The sequence below is a fragment of the Schistocerca piceifrons genome, chromosome 1, assembly GCF_021461385.2.
Source record: "Schistocerca piceifrons isolate TAMUIC-IGC-003096 chromosome 1, iqSchPice1.1, whole genome shotgun sequence".
NCBI classification, from domain to species: Eukaryota; Metazoa; Arthropoda; class Insecta; order Orthoptera; family Acrididae; genus Schistocerca; species Schistocerca piceifrons.
Window position 1 is genome coordinate 635,454,259 of NC_060138.1, and position 20,052 is coordinate 635,474,310.

Below are 20,052 nucleotides of genomic sequence, written 5' to 3' on the forward strand. Positions count from 1 at the left end.
AATATTGTGATATCACATGATGGCAAGAATGTCACTGACCCTAGGGCAGTTGCAAACAGTTTCAGTTCTTATTATGCAACTGTTGCTGGAAAATTAGTAAAGGAAAAATATGGAAATCCGCATAATACTACATGGAAAGAACTTTAATCTACTGAAATAAATAATATACCCATGTTCCTCAGTCCAATAAGGCAACAGAGCTCCTAAATACCATTAATTCACTGAAGAGTAATTATTCGACTGGTACTGATGATATTCTAGATTATATTATAAAAATAAGAGCAAGACAAATACTTTCGCCTTTATTTGACATGTGCAATTCATCCTTATCATGTGGTGTCTTTCCTCATCAACTGCAAATGGCAAAAATAGTACCCTATACAAAAAAGGTGATCATCAATGTATGGGTAACTATAGACCTGTGTCTCTATTGTCAGGATTTTCGAAAATTATTGAAAAAGTGTTTCTTTCAATACTAACTACATTCTTTGACAAGAATAATATTATTTCTGGATGGCAACAGGGCTTCAGACCACAGCAATCAATTGAAACAGCCACTTTCAGTCTGATAAACCATGTCTTAAATGCAATGGACAACTACAGAAATATCTCAGGTTTATTCTTGGATCTACCAAAAGCTTTTGATGTGATTGATCATTCTGTACTCCTGAGGAAGCTTGAATGGTATGGTGTAAGAGGTGTGCCAAATCAGTGGCTTAAATCATGTTTGGAATATCGCTCTCAGGTAGCTGAAATTGAGAACATAGAAGGAAATGAACTTTAGGTACACCTTTCAGAACCATGTGGACTAAGTCATACTGTTCCACAGGGCTCCATTTTAGGTCCCTTTCTTTTTTTGGCCTACATTAATGATTTCCCATCACACGTTATGGATTCTGAACCAGTACTGTTTGCAGATGACACCAGTTTATTGATTGAATGGAATAAAGAAGAAAATCTTACTGCATCTCCAAAAGATATTACGAAAGGAGTGTCTGAATGGTTTACCAGAACCAGGCTAATAGTTAATCCCTAAAAAACGGTACTCGTGAATTTCCACACTGATCAAAATAAAAATCAGGCCCAACCTGTAATATGTATAGATAACCAAAACATTAGTGCTGTCAATGAAACTAAATTTCTTGGGATTCATATGCAGGAAAATCTTAAATGGAGCACTCATATCAGATCACTAAATTCAAAACTAGCAAAAATGAGCTACGTAGTAAGAATTCTTTGCAACAATACTAGTGCAGAAACAGTTAGGGCTGTATCTTTGCTCATGTACATTCTATACTGAAGTACAGTATCATTTTCTGGGGAAATGTACACCAGGCCATAACAGTTCCAGGAAACAAAAGGCAAATATAAGAATAATGAAATAAGTGAGCAGCAGAAAACTATGCAAACCTTTCTTTAAAGATCTAAAGATCCTACCCCTTCCCTGCATTTATATACTGGAAGTAGTCATGCATGTCAAAAAAAGCATACTGAGAAAAGAAAACCTTTTTCCTCAAAACAAAAGTGTCCATGATTGCAGTACCAGGTCAGACAGTGACATACATGTTGATCATTGTAACACCACGTTATGCCAAAAAGGTGTATATCATGCAGGAACAGTACTTTACAACAGATTACCAAGACATATAAAATCTCTTCCTGAACTACAAAGCTTTAAAAAGTCTGTGACAGCCTACCTTCTGAAAAATTGCTACTATTCAGTCTCACAGTATCTTATGCAAGAAAAAATGTAATTTGTATCTTTAATGGTAGAAATAAGTTATAAATACATAGTATTTCAAAAAATTTGTAATTATTGACTGTATAGATCCAATTTGTTATAAAAATTTAAATAATGTATGTTTGACGTTGATAAACCAATAGCTAAAAAGGTTTTCTGTCCAATATCCTGTGTATAATAACGTACTGAAAAAGAGATTTAAATGGTCAAATAAATAAATATAAGGTTTCTGGCGTTATCTGTGGCTGGCGAAGTCTCTGAGCCAGATGCAATCGTCCACCCTGTTCCAGAGGAAGTTTCCCGGCCCGCAAGATCTGGGCATTCACAGAGGGTGGGTTTGCTGGTAGTTGAGAGCTCCAGCGTTAGGCGCTTAATGGGGCCCCTGAGGAACATGGCTGCCAAGGAGGAGAAGGGCCAGTTTACGTTTGCATACTGGTGAGAGTCATTCCGGATGTGTAAAGGGTGCTTCCGGATGCCATGAAGAGTACAGGGTGCAGCCAACTGCAGGTGGTGGCTCATGTCGGTACCAATGACGTGTGTCGCTTTGGATCGGAGCAGATTCTGTCTGGTTTCGGACGGTTAGCGGAAATGGTAAAGACTGCCAGTCTTGCTTGTGAAATTAAGGTGGAGCTCACCATCTGCAGCATCGTCAATGGAACCGACTGTGGTCCTTTCGTGCAGAGCCAAGTGGAAGGTCTGAATCAGAGGCTCAGGCGGTTCTGTGACCGTGTAGGCTGCAGATTCCTAGTCTTGTGCCATCAGGCGGTGGGCTTCCGGGTTCCCCTTAATAGGTCAGGAGTCCACTACACACAGGAGGCGGCCACACGGGTAGCAAGGGCTGTGTGGAAGGGACTGAGCGGTTTAAGGGACTGAGCGGTTTTTTTTAGGTTAAAGGGTCTCAGGAAACCACAGAAAGGGCGTCCGTCTAAAAGGGGGCAGATAATAAAACACAGCAAAGTAGTTGTAGAAACGATCGGTATTGTAGTTGTAAATTGTCGTAACTGTGTTGAGAAAGAACCGGAGCTCCAAGCCTTAATAGAGAGCACTGAAGCTCAAATAATTATAGGAACGTAAAGCTGGCTAAGGCCGGATATAAGTTCAGCCGAAATTTTTTCAAACGACCTAACAGTTTTCAGAAAGGATAGATTAAATACAGTTGGTGGTGGAGTATTTATTGATGTCAGAAGTAGTTTATCTTGTAGTGAAATGTGAAATTGAAGTAGATAGTTCTTGCGAAATAGTACTTGACAATCGGACTAAACTATTAACTGGATCGTTTTACCGACCCCCCCCCCCCCCGACTCAGAAGATATAGTTGCTGAACAGTTCAAAGAAAACTTGGAGTCTCATTTCAGATAGGTACCCCATTCATGCAATTGTAGTCGGTGGTGACTTCAATATATGCTCGAAAAATTATACGTTTAAAGGCCGGCTGCAGGCATAAAACGTCATCCGAAATTGTACTGAATGCTTTCTCAGAAAATTGTTTTGAACAATTAGTTCATGAGCCCACTCGAAGCGTAAATGGTTGCGAAAGCATACTTGACCTTTTAGCAACAAATAATCCTAGATAAATAGAGAGTGTTGTGACGAATACAGGGATTAGCGAACACAAGGCAGTTACTGCTAGGCTGAATACCATAACACCCACAACCATCAAAAAGAAACGCAAAGTAAAAAAAAAAAAAAAAAACGATAAAAATGTTCTTAACGCCTTTTTTAACACACAGTCTCCGCTCCTTCCGATCTGATCATGTAAGCGTAGAAAGATGTGGAATGATTTCAAAGAGATACTATCGACAGCAATTGAGAGACATATACCACATAAATTAATAAGTGGTGGTACTGATCTCCCATGGTACACAAAAGGGTCAGATCGCTGTTGCAGAAGCAACGAAAAAAGCATGCCAAATTTAAAAGAACACAAAATCCCCATTTTGGCAAAGTTTTACGAAAGTTCGAAATATAGCATGTACTTCAATCCGAGATGCTTTTAATAATTTCCTCAACGAAACTCTGTCTCGGAATCTGGCAGAAACCCAAAGAGATTCTAGTCATACATAAAGCACACTAGTGACAAGACGCAATAAATACCTTCACTGCGCGATAACAACGGTGAAGTCGCTGATGACAGTGCCACTAAAGCAGAGTTATTAAACACGATTTTCTGAAACTCCTTCACCAAAGAAGGCGAAGTAAATATTCCTGAATTCCAATTAAGAACAACTGCCAAGATGAGAAACGTAGAAGTAGATACCCTCGGTGTAGCAAAGCAGCTTAAATCACTTAATAAAGGCAAGGCCTCCATACCAGTCAGGTTCCTTTCACAGTAGGCTAATCAATAGCTCCATATTTAGCAATTATATACAATCGCTCGCTCACAGAAAGTTACGTACCTAAAGACTGGAAAATTTCTCAAGTCACACCAATACCCAAAGAGGGAAATAGGAGTAACCGCTGAATTACAGGCCCATCACTAACGTCGAACTGCAGTAGGGTTTTGGAACATATACTGTGTACGAACATTATGAGTTTTCTCGAAGAAAACGATTTATTGACCCATAGCACGGATTCAGAAAATATTGTTCTTGTGAAACACAACTAGCTCGTCAAATTGATTCCATATTTTTAGATTTCCAGAAGGCTTTCGTCTTTTAACCAAGCTACTTGCCTCAGTTGGGCGATTGGATTCGTGATTTCCTATCAGAAAGGTCACAGTTCGTAGTAATAGATGGAAAGTCATAGAGTAAAACAGAAGTAATATCCGGTGTTCCCCAAGGAAGTGTTATAGGCCCCCGGTTGTTCTTGATCTATATTAACGACGTAGGAGACAATCTGAGTAGCCCTTTAGATTGTTTGCAGATGATGCTGTCATTTACCGTCTTGTAAAGTCGTCAGATGGCGGAAACGAATTGCAAAATGATTTATATAAGATATCTGTATGGTGCGAAAAGTGGCACATGACCCTGAATAAAGAAAAGTGTGAAGTTACTGACATGAGTACTAAAAGAAATCCGCTAAATTTCGATTATGCAATAAGTCACAAAATCTGAAGGCTGTAAATTCATCTAAATACATAGGGATTACAATTACTAATAACCTAAACTGGAACGAGCTCATAGATAACGTTGTGGGTAGAGCAAACCAAACACTGCGATTCATTGGCAGAATACTTTAAAGGGGCAACAGATCTATTTAAGAGACTGCTGACACCACGCTTGTCCTCCCTATTCTGGAGTATTGCTGTGAGGTGTGGTATCCGCATCAGGTGGGATTGACGGATGACATCGAAGAAGTTCAAAGAAGGGCAGATCGTTTTGTATTATCGCGAAATAGCGGAGATAGTGTTACAGACATGATACGTGAATTAGAGTGGGAATCATTAAAACAAAGGCGTTTTTCGTTGCGACAGGATCTTCTCATGAAATTTCAACCACCAGTTTTCTCCTCCGATAGCGAAAACATTCTGTAAGCAACCACCTACATAGGGAGAAATAATCATTACTATAAAATAAGAGAAATCAGGGCTCGCACAGAAAAATTTAAATCCTCGTTTTCCCCTCGCGCCTTTCGAGAGTGGTACAGTAGAGAGACACCTTGAAGGTGGTTCATTGAACCCTCTGCCAAGCACTTTATTGTGAACAGCTGAGTAAGCACGTAGACGTAGATCTAGATGTAGATTCCTGCTTTGGAAGAGCGCGACTGTGTGTAAATCAATGTTTTCATGAAAGACAGGGAAACACCTCATGTCGCTCGCCCAGTGAAAGATCTGCTTCACTGAATCTTCCACGAACTTGTCTTCGAAGGTGTTTTTAGATGGATGACCTGCAAGATCACCTGATCTGAATCCTTGTGACTTTTGTCTCAGTGGCTGTCTAAAAGAACGTGTTTACCAGGGACACGTTCGGTCCTTACCTGATCTGAAAGCCAGCATACAGGAACACGTTGCTTAGATTCCTCCGTAACTGCTGTGAGCAACTGTTGACCACATCGTTTGAGCGATGCAGCATCTCGTCGACTTCTTCGGTGTACATAATGAACAAACTATGTAAGTGGTGTAATCAACGTTATGCCTTTCTCACTTGTTTAGCCTTGACCTATACGTACCGTTCCTAATCCATTACTTCTGAGAATATTTCTATACGTCTTTCTTGCATTGAAAGCGCCAGATTTGCACCTGGTGGCCACTATTGGAACTAATTCGTTTCCAGCATGAATATGTTCCGCGTTAAAGCATTGTAATATCTACCAAATCTCGCTGCCATGTGATAATCACACCCCACACAGGATCTCTGTGAATAGCTCCACTTTAATTATAACCACGCGGTATGTCCAATAACTAATGGAGAACATTTATTGCAGAGAGATAAAAGAAGTTGGCACAGAAGGGCAATTCGTGACGGGCCACATAAAGACAGTGAGAAGATAGATAACAAAAAAAACTCACATTTTTTGTATGTTTTATAGTTATCTGTGTTCATGCGCGATGACAGTCTCAACTTGCGCTCAGTTGGGTCCACGCACTTCCGCAAACACGCACGACGCAAACTGCGCAGCACGTGTCTCTGCCCCAGTGTACCCCAGCATCAACGCGCATGCGCAACGCCCGTAGATGGGCTGTGTGGGACGGGAAGTGGGGGTAGCGAAGAGCGCTTGCAGAGTTGGCGGGAGGCCGGCGGAAGCAGTCAGTGTGCCCTCTGCCGGCGGCGAGCAATGATGCAGGGGGAGTGGCGCGTGGTTCCCGTATTGGCGGCGCTGGGCGCGACCGCGATAGTCGTGTGCTCCAGCTGGCCGCTGGCGATGCACCTGTTGCTGCGCGCGGCCGCCTTGGCGGTGCTGGGGCTGGTCGTGGCCTACCACAGGCGTCTCAGGATCATCCTCACCGTGCTGCCCAGGGACCTCAGGTGAGAGCACCAGCACCGGCTGCACTACACGCCCCGCGTCCTGCCCTGTTGACAGCCAGCGGCGGCTGTTCACACCAGAGTGACGTTCCCTTCCCACATGTGCTACCCGACCAAGATATTATTGCATTTGGCATTCCGTGGCGATTGTCGGAAACATGCGATGAGGTTACAGTAAACAAGTACATTAATGGTTAAGGAAAACGCACTACACTTTGAATGCTGTCAGAACACTTGTACATACACTGATGAGCCAAAGCATTATGACCGCACGCCTAACAGCTTGTTGGCCCGTCTTAGGATAGGTCACTGATTCTGAGTGTCAGGGATCCGACACTTTGTTGGTAGGTATCAGGCATTAGACGCCTACGCACAGGTCATGTAAAGGGCCGCTGATTTGCGTACGTCATGAAGGCGCCCGATAGCGAACTAGGTAGGTTCCCTAGGATTTACATCAGGCGAATTTGGCTGCCGAGACATCAACTCAGTTCACTGTAATGCTCCTCAAACCACTGTAGCACGGTTCTGGCTCAGAGACACGGACAATTATAATGCTAAAAGATGATATCGCCATCGAGGAAGACATCTACATCTACATCCATACTCAGCAAGCCACCTGACGGTGTGTGGCGGGGGTCCCTTGAGTACCTCTATCGGTTCTCCCTTCTATTACAGTCTCGTATTGTTCGTGGAAAGAATGATTTTCGGTATGCCTATGTGTGGGTTCTAATCTCTCTGACTTTATTCTCATGGTCTCTTCGCGAGACATACGTAGGAGGGAGCAATATACTGCTTGACTCCTCGGTGAAGGTATGTTCTCGAAACTTCAACAACAAATTTCAGCTACTGAGCGTCTCTCTTGCAGAGTCTTCTACTGGAGTTTATCTATCATCTCTGTAACGCTTTCGCGATTACTAAATGATCCTGTAACGAAGCACGCTGCTCTCCGTTGGATCTTCTCTATCTCTTCTATCAACCCTATCTGGTACGGATCCCACACTGGTGAGCAATCTTCAAGCAGTGGGCGAACAAGCGTACTGTAACCTACTTCCTTTGTTTTCGGATTGCATTCCCTTAGGATTCTTCCAATGAATCTCAGTCTGGCATCTGCTTTACCGACGATCAACTTTATATGATCATTCCATTTTAAATCACTCCTAATGCCTACTCCCAGATAATTTATGGAATTAACTGCTTCCAGTTGCTGACCTGCTATATTGTAGCTAACTGATAAAGGATCTTTCTTTCTATGTATTCGCAGCACATTACACTTGTCTACATTGAGATTCAATAGCCATTCCCTGCACCATGCGTCAATTCGTTGCAGATCCTCCTGCATTTCAGTACAATTTTCCATTGTTACAACCTCTCGTATACCACAGCATCATCTGCAAAAAGCCTCAGTGAAGTTTCGATGTTATCCACGAGGTCAATTATGTATATCGTGAATAACAACGGTCCGACGACACTCCCCTGCGGCACAATACATCAAGCATGAAGGGACGCGGGTGGTTTGCAGCTGTCAACTTGTCTTCGATTACTACCACAGGTCCCATACAAGCGCAGGAGAATGTCTCCCGTAGCATAGAACTACTACTCCCACCAGCACGTGACCGTGGTGCGCTGTACGTTTCGAAACGCCGTTCACTGAGATGACTGCGTTTGTGGAGACGACCAGCGACATAGTGTGGAAAAAATGTGTTTCACCCGAAGAGCCGACACATTTCCACTGATCGGCGCTCGGATCCCGATGGTCACGTGCCGATGCCCAAGTGTAATTGAGGATTTCTTTGGGTCAACATGTGAACAAATTGAGCTGGTCTGCTGCGGAACTCGTATGTTCAACGTACGATGAACGTTGAGCTCCGAAACACTTGTGTGTGCACCAGCATTGTGGTCTTTCGGCAGAGATGCCACCTGTCCTACTTCACAAACAAGACAAGCCCCCGAACGGCAAGTTCTGTGAAGAGTAGTGGACGTCCAACCATTTAGCGCCTAGTCGTAGTTTCACTGACCTGCCACTCTCCATAGATGCTCACGACAGTAGCACGTGAACATTCGACCAGCATCGCCATTTTCAAGATACTCGTTCACAGAATGTGCGGCCAGCTGCTGTGGCCGAGCGGTTTCTAGGCGCTTCAGTCCGGAACCACGCGCCTGATACAGTCGCAGGTTCGAATCCCTCGCTCCCTGTATTTTACTCTTGCTACCTTCAGACTTTCAAAGAGGGTATTCCAGTCAACATTGTCAAAAGCTTCCTCTAAATTTAGAAATGCTATGAGCTGACGTTTGCCTTTTCTTAACCTATCTTCTACAATAAGTCGTAGAATCAGTATTGCCACGAGTGTTCCTACATTTCTCTGGAATCCAAACTGATCTTCCGGAAGGTCGGCTTCTTCTAGTTTTTTCCATTCTTCTATATAGAATTCGTGTTAGTATTTTCAAACCGTGATAACCCACGATTGGCCCAGGTGCAGTAAAGTTGTGGTAGACTAATAGGTCAGTCGAGAGAGAAAATTCTTTCAATTGACGCTGCTGCTAGTAGTACTGAAATGTCTCACAGCAAACGTCTATTTTATTTTATTTATTTATTGTTCCGTGGGACCAAATTAAGGAGAAGTCTCCATGGTCATGGAACGAGTCAATACATGAAATTATAACACGATATTAGAAACAGATAAAATGAAATATAAAAAAACATATTCAGGTGACAAGTCGTAAGTTTAAATGAAGAAAATCAACAATGTAGCACTGGAATTTGCTTAATTTTTTAGCTCTTCCAGGAGCTCCTCGACAGAACAGAAGGAGTGAGCCATGAGGAAACTCTTCAGTTTAGATTAAAAGAGTTTGGGCTACTGCTAAGATTTTTGAGTTCTTGTGGTAGCTTATTGAAAATGGATGCAGGAGAATACTGCACTCCTTTCTGCACAAGAGTCAAGGAAGTGCATTCTACATGCAAATTTGATTTCTGCCTAGTATTAACTGAGTGAAAGCTGCTAACTCTTGGAAATAGGCTAATATTGCTAACAACAAACGACATTAATGAAAATATATACTGTGTGGGCAATGTCAGAATTCCCAGATTTTTGAATAGGGGTCGACAAGAGGTTGTCGAACTTACACCACATATAGCTCGAACAGCCCGTTCTTGAGCCAAAAATACCCTTTTTTGAATCAGAAGAATTACCCCAAAAAATAATACCATACGACATAAGCGTATGAAAATATGCGAAGTAGACTACTTTTCGTGTTGAAGTGTCACTTATTTCAGATACTGTTCTAATGGTAAATAAAGCAGCATTTAGCTTCTGAACAAGATCCTCAACATGGGCTTTCCACAACAGCTTACTATCTATCCGAACGCCTAGGAACTTGAACTGTTCCGTCTCGCTTATAATATGCCCATTCTGTCTGATCAAAATATCGGTTCTTGTTGAATTGTGAGTTAGAAACTGTAAAAACTGAGTCTTACTGTGATTTAGCATCAAATTATTTTCCACAAGCCACGAACTTATTTCATGAACTACATTATTTGTTACTGTTTCAATATTACACACAAGATCCTTCACTATCAAGCTGGTGTCATCAGCAAACAGAAATATTTTTGAATCACCTGTAATACTAGAAGGCATATCATTTATATAAATAAGAAACAGCAGTGGCCCCAGCACCGACCCTTGGGGAACGCCCCACTTAACAGTGCCCCATTGGGACTGAACATCACTACCACTCTCAATATTGCGGAGAATTACCCTCTGCTTTCTGTTCTTAAAGTAAGAGGCGAACCAATTGTAAGCTACTCCCCTTACTCCATAATGATCCAACTTCTGCAGTAATATTTTGTGGTCAACACAGTCAAAAGCCTTAGCGTTCGCAACCTTTTATTTAATCCGTCCAAAACCTCACAGAGAAAAGAGAATATAGCATTTTCAGTTGTTAAACCATTTCTAAAACCAAACTGAACATTTGACAGCAAATTATGTGAATTTAAATGCTCCAGTAACCTTGTATATACAACCTTCTCGATAACTTTAGCAAACACCGATGGCATAGAAATAGGTCTAAAATTGTCAACATTATCAATGTCTCCCTTTTTATAAAGTGGCTTCACTACCGAGTACTTTAATCGGTCAGGAAACCGACCACTCCTAAAGGAAAAGTTACAGATATGGCTGAGAACTGGGCTAACATACATAGAACAATACTTCAGTATTCTGCTAGATACCCCGTCATATCCATGAGAGTTCTTGGTCTTTAGTGATTTAATTATTAACTCAATCTCCCTCTTGTCAGTATCATGGAGGAGCATTTCAGGTAACAGTCTCGGAACACTTTTTTCTAAGAGCGCTATATGATTCCCTGGTGGGACTAGGTTTCTATTTAGTTCACCTGCTATATTCAGAAAGTGATTATTAAATACTGCACATATATGCGACTTATCAGTAACACGGACATTCCCACTACGCACTGATTCTATATCCTCGACCTGTCTCTGCAGACCAGCAACTTCCTTTTACGACTGACCATATGGTTTTAATTTTATCCTGAGACTTAGCTATTCTATCTGCATACCACATACTTTTTGCCTTCCTAATAACATTTTTAAGCACCTTACAATACTGTTTGTAATGGGCTGCTGCATTTAGATTTGGCCTGTTTCTAACTTTTTGATATAATTGCCACTTTGTTCTACAAGATATTCTTATCCCTCTAGTCAGCCACCCAGGCTGCCTGTTTGTGCTAGTACCCTGTTTTAAACGTTCTAACGGAAAGCAACTTTCAAAGAGCATGAGAAAAGCATTATATTTATCGTCTACTGTATCAGCGCTATAAACATCTTGCCACTCTTGTTCCTTTATAAGGTTTACAAAGGTCTCTACAGCAACTGGATCAGCTTTCCTGAACAGCTGATGACTATATTTAACACGTGTTGCAGCACAAAAATCTTTTAAAGTTAAAATTTGTGCATCATGATCTGAAAGGCCATTCACCTTTTTGCTAACAGAATGCCCTTCTAGTAATGAGGAATGAACAAAAATGTTGTCTATGGTTGTTCTACTGTTCCCTTGCACTCTACTTTGCACCTTCTTGTGCTATGCACCTCCCGTAAATGACTGGCGTTTTTACGGATTACGAAATTTTTCCCTGTTTGTAATGGCCTTCGGTTAAATGACCACACAGCAATAAATCTGTTCATTAGACAAACCTTGTTGCTTAAATCACGCTATAAAGGTGGGACTTTAAGGGTGTGGGACGAGTCAAGTTACAAAATATACCAACAACGAGTTACGACTAGCATTAATTTACTCAAACGGATAATTGTAATTGCTTCTAGATTACTTTATGTACACAGAGCCAAGTCATTATGGTCACGGGAGGACGACGGTTCGCCGGAGTGGCCGAGCGGTTCTAGGCGCTTCAGTCCGGAACCACGCTGCTGCTACGGTCGCAGATTCGAATCCTGCCTCGGGCATGATTGTGTGTGATGTCCTTAGATTAGTTAGGTTTAAGTAGTTCTAAGTTCTAGAGGACTGATGGCCTCAGATGTTAAGTCCCATAGTGCTCAGAGCCATTTGAACCATTTTTGACGACGGTTCAATCCCGCGTCCGGCCATCTTGATTTAGGTTTTCCGTGATTTCCCTAAATCGCTCCAGGCAAATGCCGGGATGCTTCCTTTGAAAGGGCACGGCCGACTTCCTTCCCCGTCCTTCCCTAATCCGATGAGACCGATGACCTCGATGTTTGGTCTCGTTCCCCAAACAACCCAATGGTCACTGTTAATTCCTCAAGTAGCCAGAATGGAAACAAGCTGCCTAAAAGTTTTACGTGAAGTTTATTTTTTAAATAAAATTTTGTAGTCAAGACATCAAATGAATAACATTAAACGACTGGTTACTGCTGATTATATAGTCATCTTGAGATCGATTATAAAAACGTGTAGCGTCTGCTTGCTAAACGAGGCTAAGAAACATCTACATCACAGTGCGCAGTCATGTAATATGTGTCCAAATAAAATAATGGCATATACTATTGAGATAAAATATTAGTTATTCCTGGCCCATCTGAAGAGTCCGCATTGATATACATTATTTTGCATACAATGTGCAATATTGGTGTACAGATACTATATGTAGAATACTGTATATCAGTGCCGACTGTTAAGATGAATACCTAATATTTTCTCAGTTGCATATATCATTACTTTATTGAGATACGTCTCTTACACTAGCGTCCACTGTCATTTACATGTTGTCTTAGTCTCATTTTAAGAGTAGACACTACACATGTTTTTATAATCGACCTGAAGATGGCTGTATAATAAGCTGAAACTAGTCATCCTTGTTATTCATTTGCGACCTTGACTTGGAGAAGATTTTATTAAAAGATGTTTAGCTTCATGCACTATTAGCGCATTGGTGGTTTTATAGGTGTTACATTGTGGCCTATGGCATATTTCTGAGCCTAATGTTTAGTTTCCTAATGCTGGAGACATCATCAGTTGCTATAAAGACTGGGAGGGCACTTTCAGACTTAAGCAACATCAGCAAGCCCAAATGTTTAACGCCATATATACACTGAAGTGACGAAAATTATGGGATAGCGATATGCACATATATAGATGGCGGCAATATAGTTACACAGGCTATGAAAGGACAATGCATTGGCGGAGCTGTCATTTGTACTCAGTTGATTCATATGAAAAGGCTTCCAACTTGATTGTGGCAGCTTGACGGGATTGAACAGACTTTGAACGCGGAAGGAGCTAGACGCGTGGGACATTCCATCTCGGAAATCGTTAGGGAATTCAATATTCGGAGATGCACGGTGTCAAGAGTGTGCAGAGAACACCAAATTTCAGGCATTACCTCTCACTACGGACAACGCAGTGGCCGACGGCCTTTGCTTAGCGACCGAGAGCAGCGGTGTTTGCGTGGAGTTGTCAGTGCTAACAGACAAGCAGCACTGCGGTAAATAACCGCAGAAATCACAGTGGGACGAACGACGTTAGGACAGTGCTGCGAAATTTGGCGTTAATGAGCTATGGCAGCAGACCGCCGAGTCGAGTGCCTTTGCTAATGGCACGACATTGTCTGCAGCGCCTGTCGTGGACTCGTGGCTATAACGGCTGGATCCTAGACGATTGGGAAACTGTAGCCTGGTCACATGAGTGCCGATATCAGTTGGTGAGATCCATTGGTAGTGTTGGAGTGTTGTGCAGATCCCATGAAACAATGCACCAAAGTTGTTAACAAGACACTGTGCAAGCTAATGATGGCTCAAAAACGGCGTAGGTAGTATTTTACATGGAAGGGACTGGGTCCTCTGGTCCAACTCAACCCATCATTGACAGGAAATGGTTCTCCTCGGCAACTTGGAGACCTATTGCAGCCATTCATGGACTTCGTCTCCCAAAAAACGATGTACTATGTCACCGGAGCACAACTGTCCGCGATTGGCTTGAAGACCGTTCCGAACAATGCGATTGCATGATTGGTTACTCAGATCGCCCGACATGAATTCCAGCGAATAGGTTAGGTTAGGTTAGTGGTGTTTAACGTCCCGTCGACAACGAGGTCATTAGAGACGGAGCGCAAGCTCGGGCTAGGGAAGGATGGGGAAGGAAGTCGGACGTGCCCTTTCAAAGGAACCATCCCGGCATTTGCCTGAAACGATTTAGGGAAATCACGGAAAACCTAAATCAGGATGGCCGGAGACGGGATTGAACCGTCGTCCTCCCGAATGCGAGTCCAGTGTGCTAACCACTGCGCCACCTCGCTCGGTCCAGCGAATATTTAGGGACATTATCGAGAGCAATTCGTGCACAAAATCCTGCACCGGCAACACTTTCCTAATTACGGGCGGTTATAGAGGCAGCATGGCTCAATATTTCTGCAGGGGACTTCCAACGACTCGAGTTCACGCCAGGTCGAGTTGCTGCAGTACGCCAGACAAAAGGTCAGACACAATATTAGACGGTATCCCATGAATTTTGTCACCTCAGTGTATGTGCTTTTAAGTTCGAAATAATTACCTGAGTCTTTATAGTCCGCGACGTTGTCTCCAGCATTAGGGAAGGAGACATTAAGTCCAGAAATATGTCATAGATCTAGACTTAATGATCATGAACCAAAACTCGCCAAGGACCCCAACGCCGACCGTGAAAACCTCCATTATATGGTTATGACCGATTGCTCAATAGCGCACTCGTCCAATCTCGATCGCAATGCAGCTGTGAGTCTGGGTGGCGTGGATTGGACAAGTCATCGGTAGGCTCCCGGAGGTACGTGGCACCTGATGTCTACGCACAGGTTACACTATTTCCATCAGTAAAGGGCCGGGGGCTGGGGGGCGCAGAGCAGATGTCCAATAGCGTCCCACATGTTTTCCGTTGGGTTCAGGTCAGCCGAATCTGGTGGCGGAGACATCAACTGGAGTTCTCTATAGAGCTGCCCAGAACAATGTAGCGCGATTCTGGCCTTGTGAAATGGACAGTTATTCTGGTGGAAGACTCCATCGCCGTCGGGGAAGACATCAAGCATTAAGAGCTGTAGGTGGTCTGCAGTAATGTTCACGGAGTCCGCAGCCCATGGTGTCTTCGGTTACTATAGGAGGTCTCATTTTGTAGAAGGCTAGGTGGATGTTCCCCACAGGATGTTACCTACTCCACTAACCTGCGCCAGTTGGGCAGGACATGTTCCGAGCAACCATTCACCTGGATGACGGCATATCTGCACACTGTCAGCCTCGTTAACACGAAACATGATTCATCCGAACGCGCAACACTTTTCTATTGCCCACGGCCCAAACTCTATGAACCCGTGTCCGTTGCAGTGGTAATTGCCGCTATCATTAGAAACAAGCCACTCCACTGAGTTTCCTCCTATAATACGCAGTTGCTGTTTCATCTAATACTTCAAACAAATTATGTTTCTTTACACTGTCGCTGTCTGCGTAATGGCAAAAAAATGTTCATATGTGTGTTAAATCTGATGGGACTTAACTGCTAAGGTCATTAGTCCCTAAGCTTATACACTACTTAACCTAAATTATCCTAAGGACAAACACACACACCCATGCCCAAGAGACCAGCCGCACAGTCCATGACTGCAGCGCCCTAAACCGCTCGGCTAATCCCGAGAATGGCAGATTCAGGATCTATCTAGTACAAACATTAACAGTTACGCGGAATTTACTTTATTCAGCTCCGGCATTTAATAAAAGCCCATGTAAAACGATTATCTTCCTCAGTCACCCTTTTAATTTCATCTCACGGCGCGTTTCCAGAGTTTCTCTCATCTTCAAGTGGAACAGTGATATCACGTTACATATTTGCTAGCTGGATGCTGCCCGTCGTTTTTTGTGGTTTCATTTTGAATCTGTTCCCAGTGCACAGAACTCTGCGTTTCGTCATAAATATACAGGGTGGTCCATTGATAGTGACCGGGCCAAATATCTCACGAAATAAGCACAAACGAAAAAAAACTACAAAGAACGAAACTCGTCTAGCTTGAAGGGGGAAACTAAATGGCGCTATGGTTGGCCGCTAGATGGCGCTGCCATAGGTCAAACGGTTATCAACTGCGTTTTTTTTAAATAGGAACCCCAATTTTTTATTACATATTCGTGTAGTACGTAAAGAAATACGAATATTTTAGTTGGTCCACTTTTTTCGCTTTGTGACAGATGGCACTGTAATAGTCACAAACGTATAAGTACCCGGTATCACGTAACATTTCGCCAGTGCGGGCAGTATTTGCTTTGTGATACATTACCCGTGTTAAAATGGGCCGTTTACCAATTGCGGAAAAGTGCGATATCGTGTTGATGTACGGCTATTGTGATCAAAATGCCCAACGAGCGTGTGCTACGTATGCTGCTCGCTATCCTGGACGACCCGTTCGCCGGATAGTTACGTTATTTAAGGAAACAGAAAGTGTACAGCCACGTGTGAAACGTCAACCACGACCTGCAACAAATGATGATGCCCAAGTAGGTGTTTTAGCTGCTGTCGCGGCTGATCCGCACATCAGTAGCAGACAAATTGCGCGAGAATCGGGAATCTCAAAAAAGTCGGTGTTGAGAATGCTACATCAACACGATTGCACCCGTACCATATTTCTATGCACCAGGAATTGCATGGCGACGACTTTGAACGTCGTGTACAGTTCTGCCACTGGGCACAAGAGAAATTACGGGACTATGACAGATTTTTTGCACGCGTTCTATTTAGCGACGAAGCGTCATTCACCAACAGCGGTAACGTAAACCGGCATAATATGCACTATTGGGCAACGGAAAATCCACGATGGCTGCGACAAGTGGAACATCAGCAAACTTGGCCGGTTAATGTATGGTGCGGCATTATGGGAGGAAGGATAATTAGCCCCCATTTTATCGATGGCAATCTAAATGGTGCAATGTATGCTGATTTCCTACGTAATGTTCTACCAATGTTACTACAAGATGTTTCACTGCATGACGGAATGGCGATGTACTTCAAACATGATGGATGTCCGGCACATAGCTCGCGTGCGGTTGAAGCGCTATTGAATAGCGTATTTCATGACAGCTGGATTGGTCGTCGAAGCACCGTACCATGGCCCTCACGTTCACCGGATCTGACGTCCCCGGATTTCTTTCTGTGAGGAAAGTTGAAGGATATTTGCTATCGTGATCCACCGACAACGCCTGACAACATGCGTCAGCGCATTGTCAGTGCATGTACGAACATCACGGAAGGCGAACTACTCGCTGTTGAGAGGAATGTCGTTACATGTATTGCCAAATGCATTGAGGTTGACGGACATCATTTTGAACATTTATTGTATTAATGTGGTATTTACAGATAATCACGCTGTAACAGCATGCGTTCTCAGAAATGATAAGTTGATAAAGGTATATGTATCACATTGGAACAACCGAAATAAAATGTTCAAACGTACCTACGTTCTGTATTTTAATTTAAAAAACCTACCTGTTACAAACGGTTCGTCTAAAATTGTGAGCCATATGTTTGTGACTATTACAGCGCCATCTATCACAAAGCGAAAAAAGTGGTCCAACTAAAACATTCATATTTCTTTACGTACAACATGAATATGTAACAAAAATGGGGGTTCCTACTTTAAAAAACGCAGTTGATATCCGTTTGACCTATGGCAGCGCCATCTATCGGGCCAACCATAGCGCCATCTGGTTTCCCCCTTCAAGCTAGACAAGTTTCGTTCTTTGTAGTTTTTTCGTTTGGCGCTTATTTCGTGAGATATTAGGCCCGGTCACGATCAATGGACCACCCTGTATATTTTTAATTTTATTTTCCTGAGAGAACACGAACCAATAACATAAAACAACCAAAGATTATGCCCCAGCTTCCTCGTAAATTGTATAAATAATGGCTAGTTAGACAATCCATTACTTTGTTTTTAAATCTTTGGTCATTTTCAGTTTCCTGCCTGCGGTACACCGGTATCAGGTTCCATACTTCTGCAGCAGGGCATACAGGATACTGGATAATGACGTTTTATACGTTTGGGAGATTTAAGAGGACAAAATTTTGAAACTTTTGGTATAAGAGACCTCTAGCTGTAAATGTGAAATAAAGTTTCTATAGCAAAATGCACTTCCTACGCAATTGGTAACCTAAATGAAACACCTGAATACTGTTGTTCGGAAAAAGATTACTGATAGTAGAGTACAATCAAATGCTGTAAACAGAATCTGTTGCTCCGCTCCCGTAATGTAAATGTTCAATGTGGCGACGATCAAGTCATTACATGATGTTCAACAACGAACCATGTTTTGTCTGATTATCTGCAAGATTCCACGCTCCCCTCTGATGATATTAAACGCTGTAAGGTTCAAATGGCTCTGAGTACTATGGGACTTAACATCTATGGTCATCAGTCCCCTAGAACTTTGAACTACTTAAGCCTAACTAACCTAAGGACATCACACAACACCCAGTCATCACGAAAACGCTGTAAGGATGCGCTCAATACGCTCAGGTACTATCCCTACTGGTGATGTGCACACAAGGGCCTTTACATAACGCCAGAGTAAATAGCCAAGAGTGCTGAGGTCGGGGGACCACACACGCCGACGAACCGGGCATCCCCTTCCAATAATTACTCTATGCCTGAAGTTGTCTGTAAGATAGGCCCTGGGCCAACGATCAAAGTGCGCTGGAGCACCACCGTTCTGAACACACGAACTAGCGCGCAATTGCAAGGAAAAGCCAATCAGAAATTCAGCCATTGTCCAGAATGTTCAAATACCACGCACCATTCAAACGATCTGGTAAGATGTGCGGTCCAATAAGGTGATCTCCAAGAATTCCGGCCAGAGTTTTTACTGAGAATCTCACTTGGTAGCTTCTCGCAAAGGTAATGCGTGGATTTGTAACAGTCCTGTGGTGGCTGAAGAAAGCCGTTTACGGCTATAGGTCCCTTATATTAAAACATTGAAAATTTCATGGTTTACAACTACCCATAGTTTTAAAATGTCATTCTGTAACACCCAGTATGACATTTTGAACCAAAGAGTGTGAGGTACACTCAGTACTGAGATTACTGCTATTTGTAGTGTAGGGAGTATATGTTCGCATGCAAATTTAAGAATCGCTAGGACGCTGAGGATGCTTCTGCAAGTTACGAAGTTTACACAATAATGCTAATGGACACTTCTGTGGAATAAACAGTTTTAGAGGGTTCCGTGGATCAATCGGTAAAAACGGAACCCTTATATGATCACGATATTGCAGTGCTTGTGTTATTCTGATTAATGCCTGCATGCCGTCCAAAGGAACTTTGCATCGTAATCAGAATAACTCAAGCACTGCAATATCGTATTTATCTACCGATACCGGCAAGCGACTTTGGAGTACAACGTCTGATCTGTACGGAATATACATAATGAATGTACGAGTTCAGGTCGTAGAGGGGTGGCTGACGACATGTGGAAGTTTGGGTCTGGCCGTGAGAAGTGTACGGATCGCCAACTGGTAAGGCGGCCGCTCGCGATAAGCGGGAAATCCGGCTTCGAGTCCTGCTCCGGCACAAATGTTCATTGTCGTCATTCCGTTCTACAGCTGATAGTAGTCCTTATTCGCAATTGCGAATTCTGTTGATGTGCTTACATGATTACTTTGTTGTCTGCCTTCTGTCCGTCTTTCTCAGGAGCCGTACTGTATGTAGTTGAAATTTATATCGCATTCTAAGGTCCTCGGTCCCGTGGAGGTATAATCAACCATTTTCAGATTTTTTCCTTTACTTGTAATGTGAAGCCCTGCTTTTGCCATATTTCATGATTCTAGGTAAACGGGATATACCCTACAGGTCATGAGTGAGTTTTCGAGTATCAAAATATGAAATAAATACAGTTGCCAGTTAGCGCAGCATGTTAATATAACT

General features: G+C 42.8%; 1 protein-coding gene across 1 annotated transcript in view; it reads left to right on the top strand.

Annotated features, from left to right (window-relative positions):
* The first annotated feature begins 6,441 nt into the window (after nucleotides 1-6,441).
* Nucleotides 6,442-20,052, top strand: part of LOC124787747 (long-chain fatty acid transport protein 4-like) — a 348,522-nt gene continuing 334,911 nt past the window's right edge. Inside the window, exon 1 of the mRNA XM_047254616.1 lies at nucleotides 6,442-6,645. Within this exon, the coding sequence (XP_047110572.1) occupies nucleotides 6,455-6,645 (191 nt within the window). The 5' untranslated portion in view covers nucleotides 6,442-6,454. The remainder of the gene's footprint in view (nucleotides 6,646-20,052) is intronic.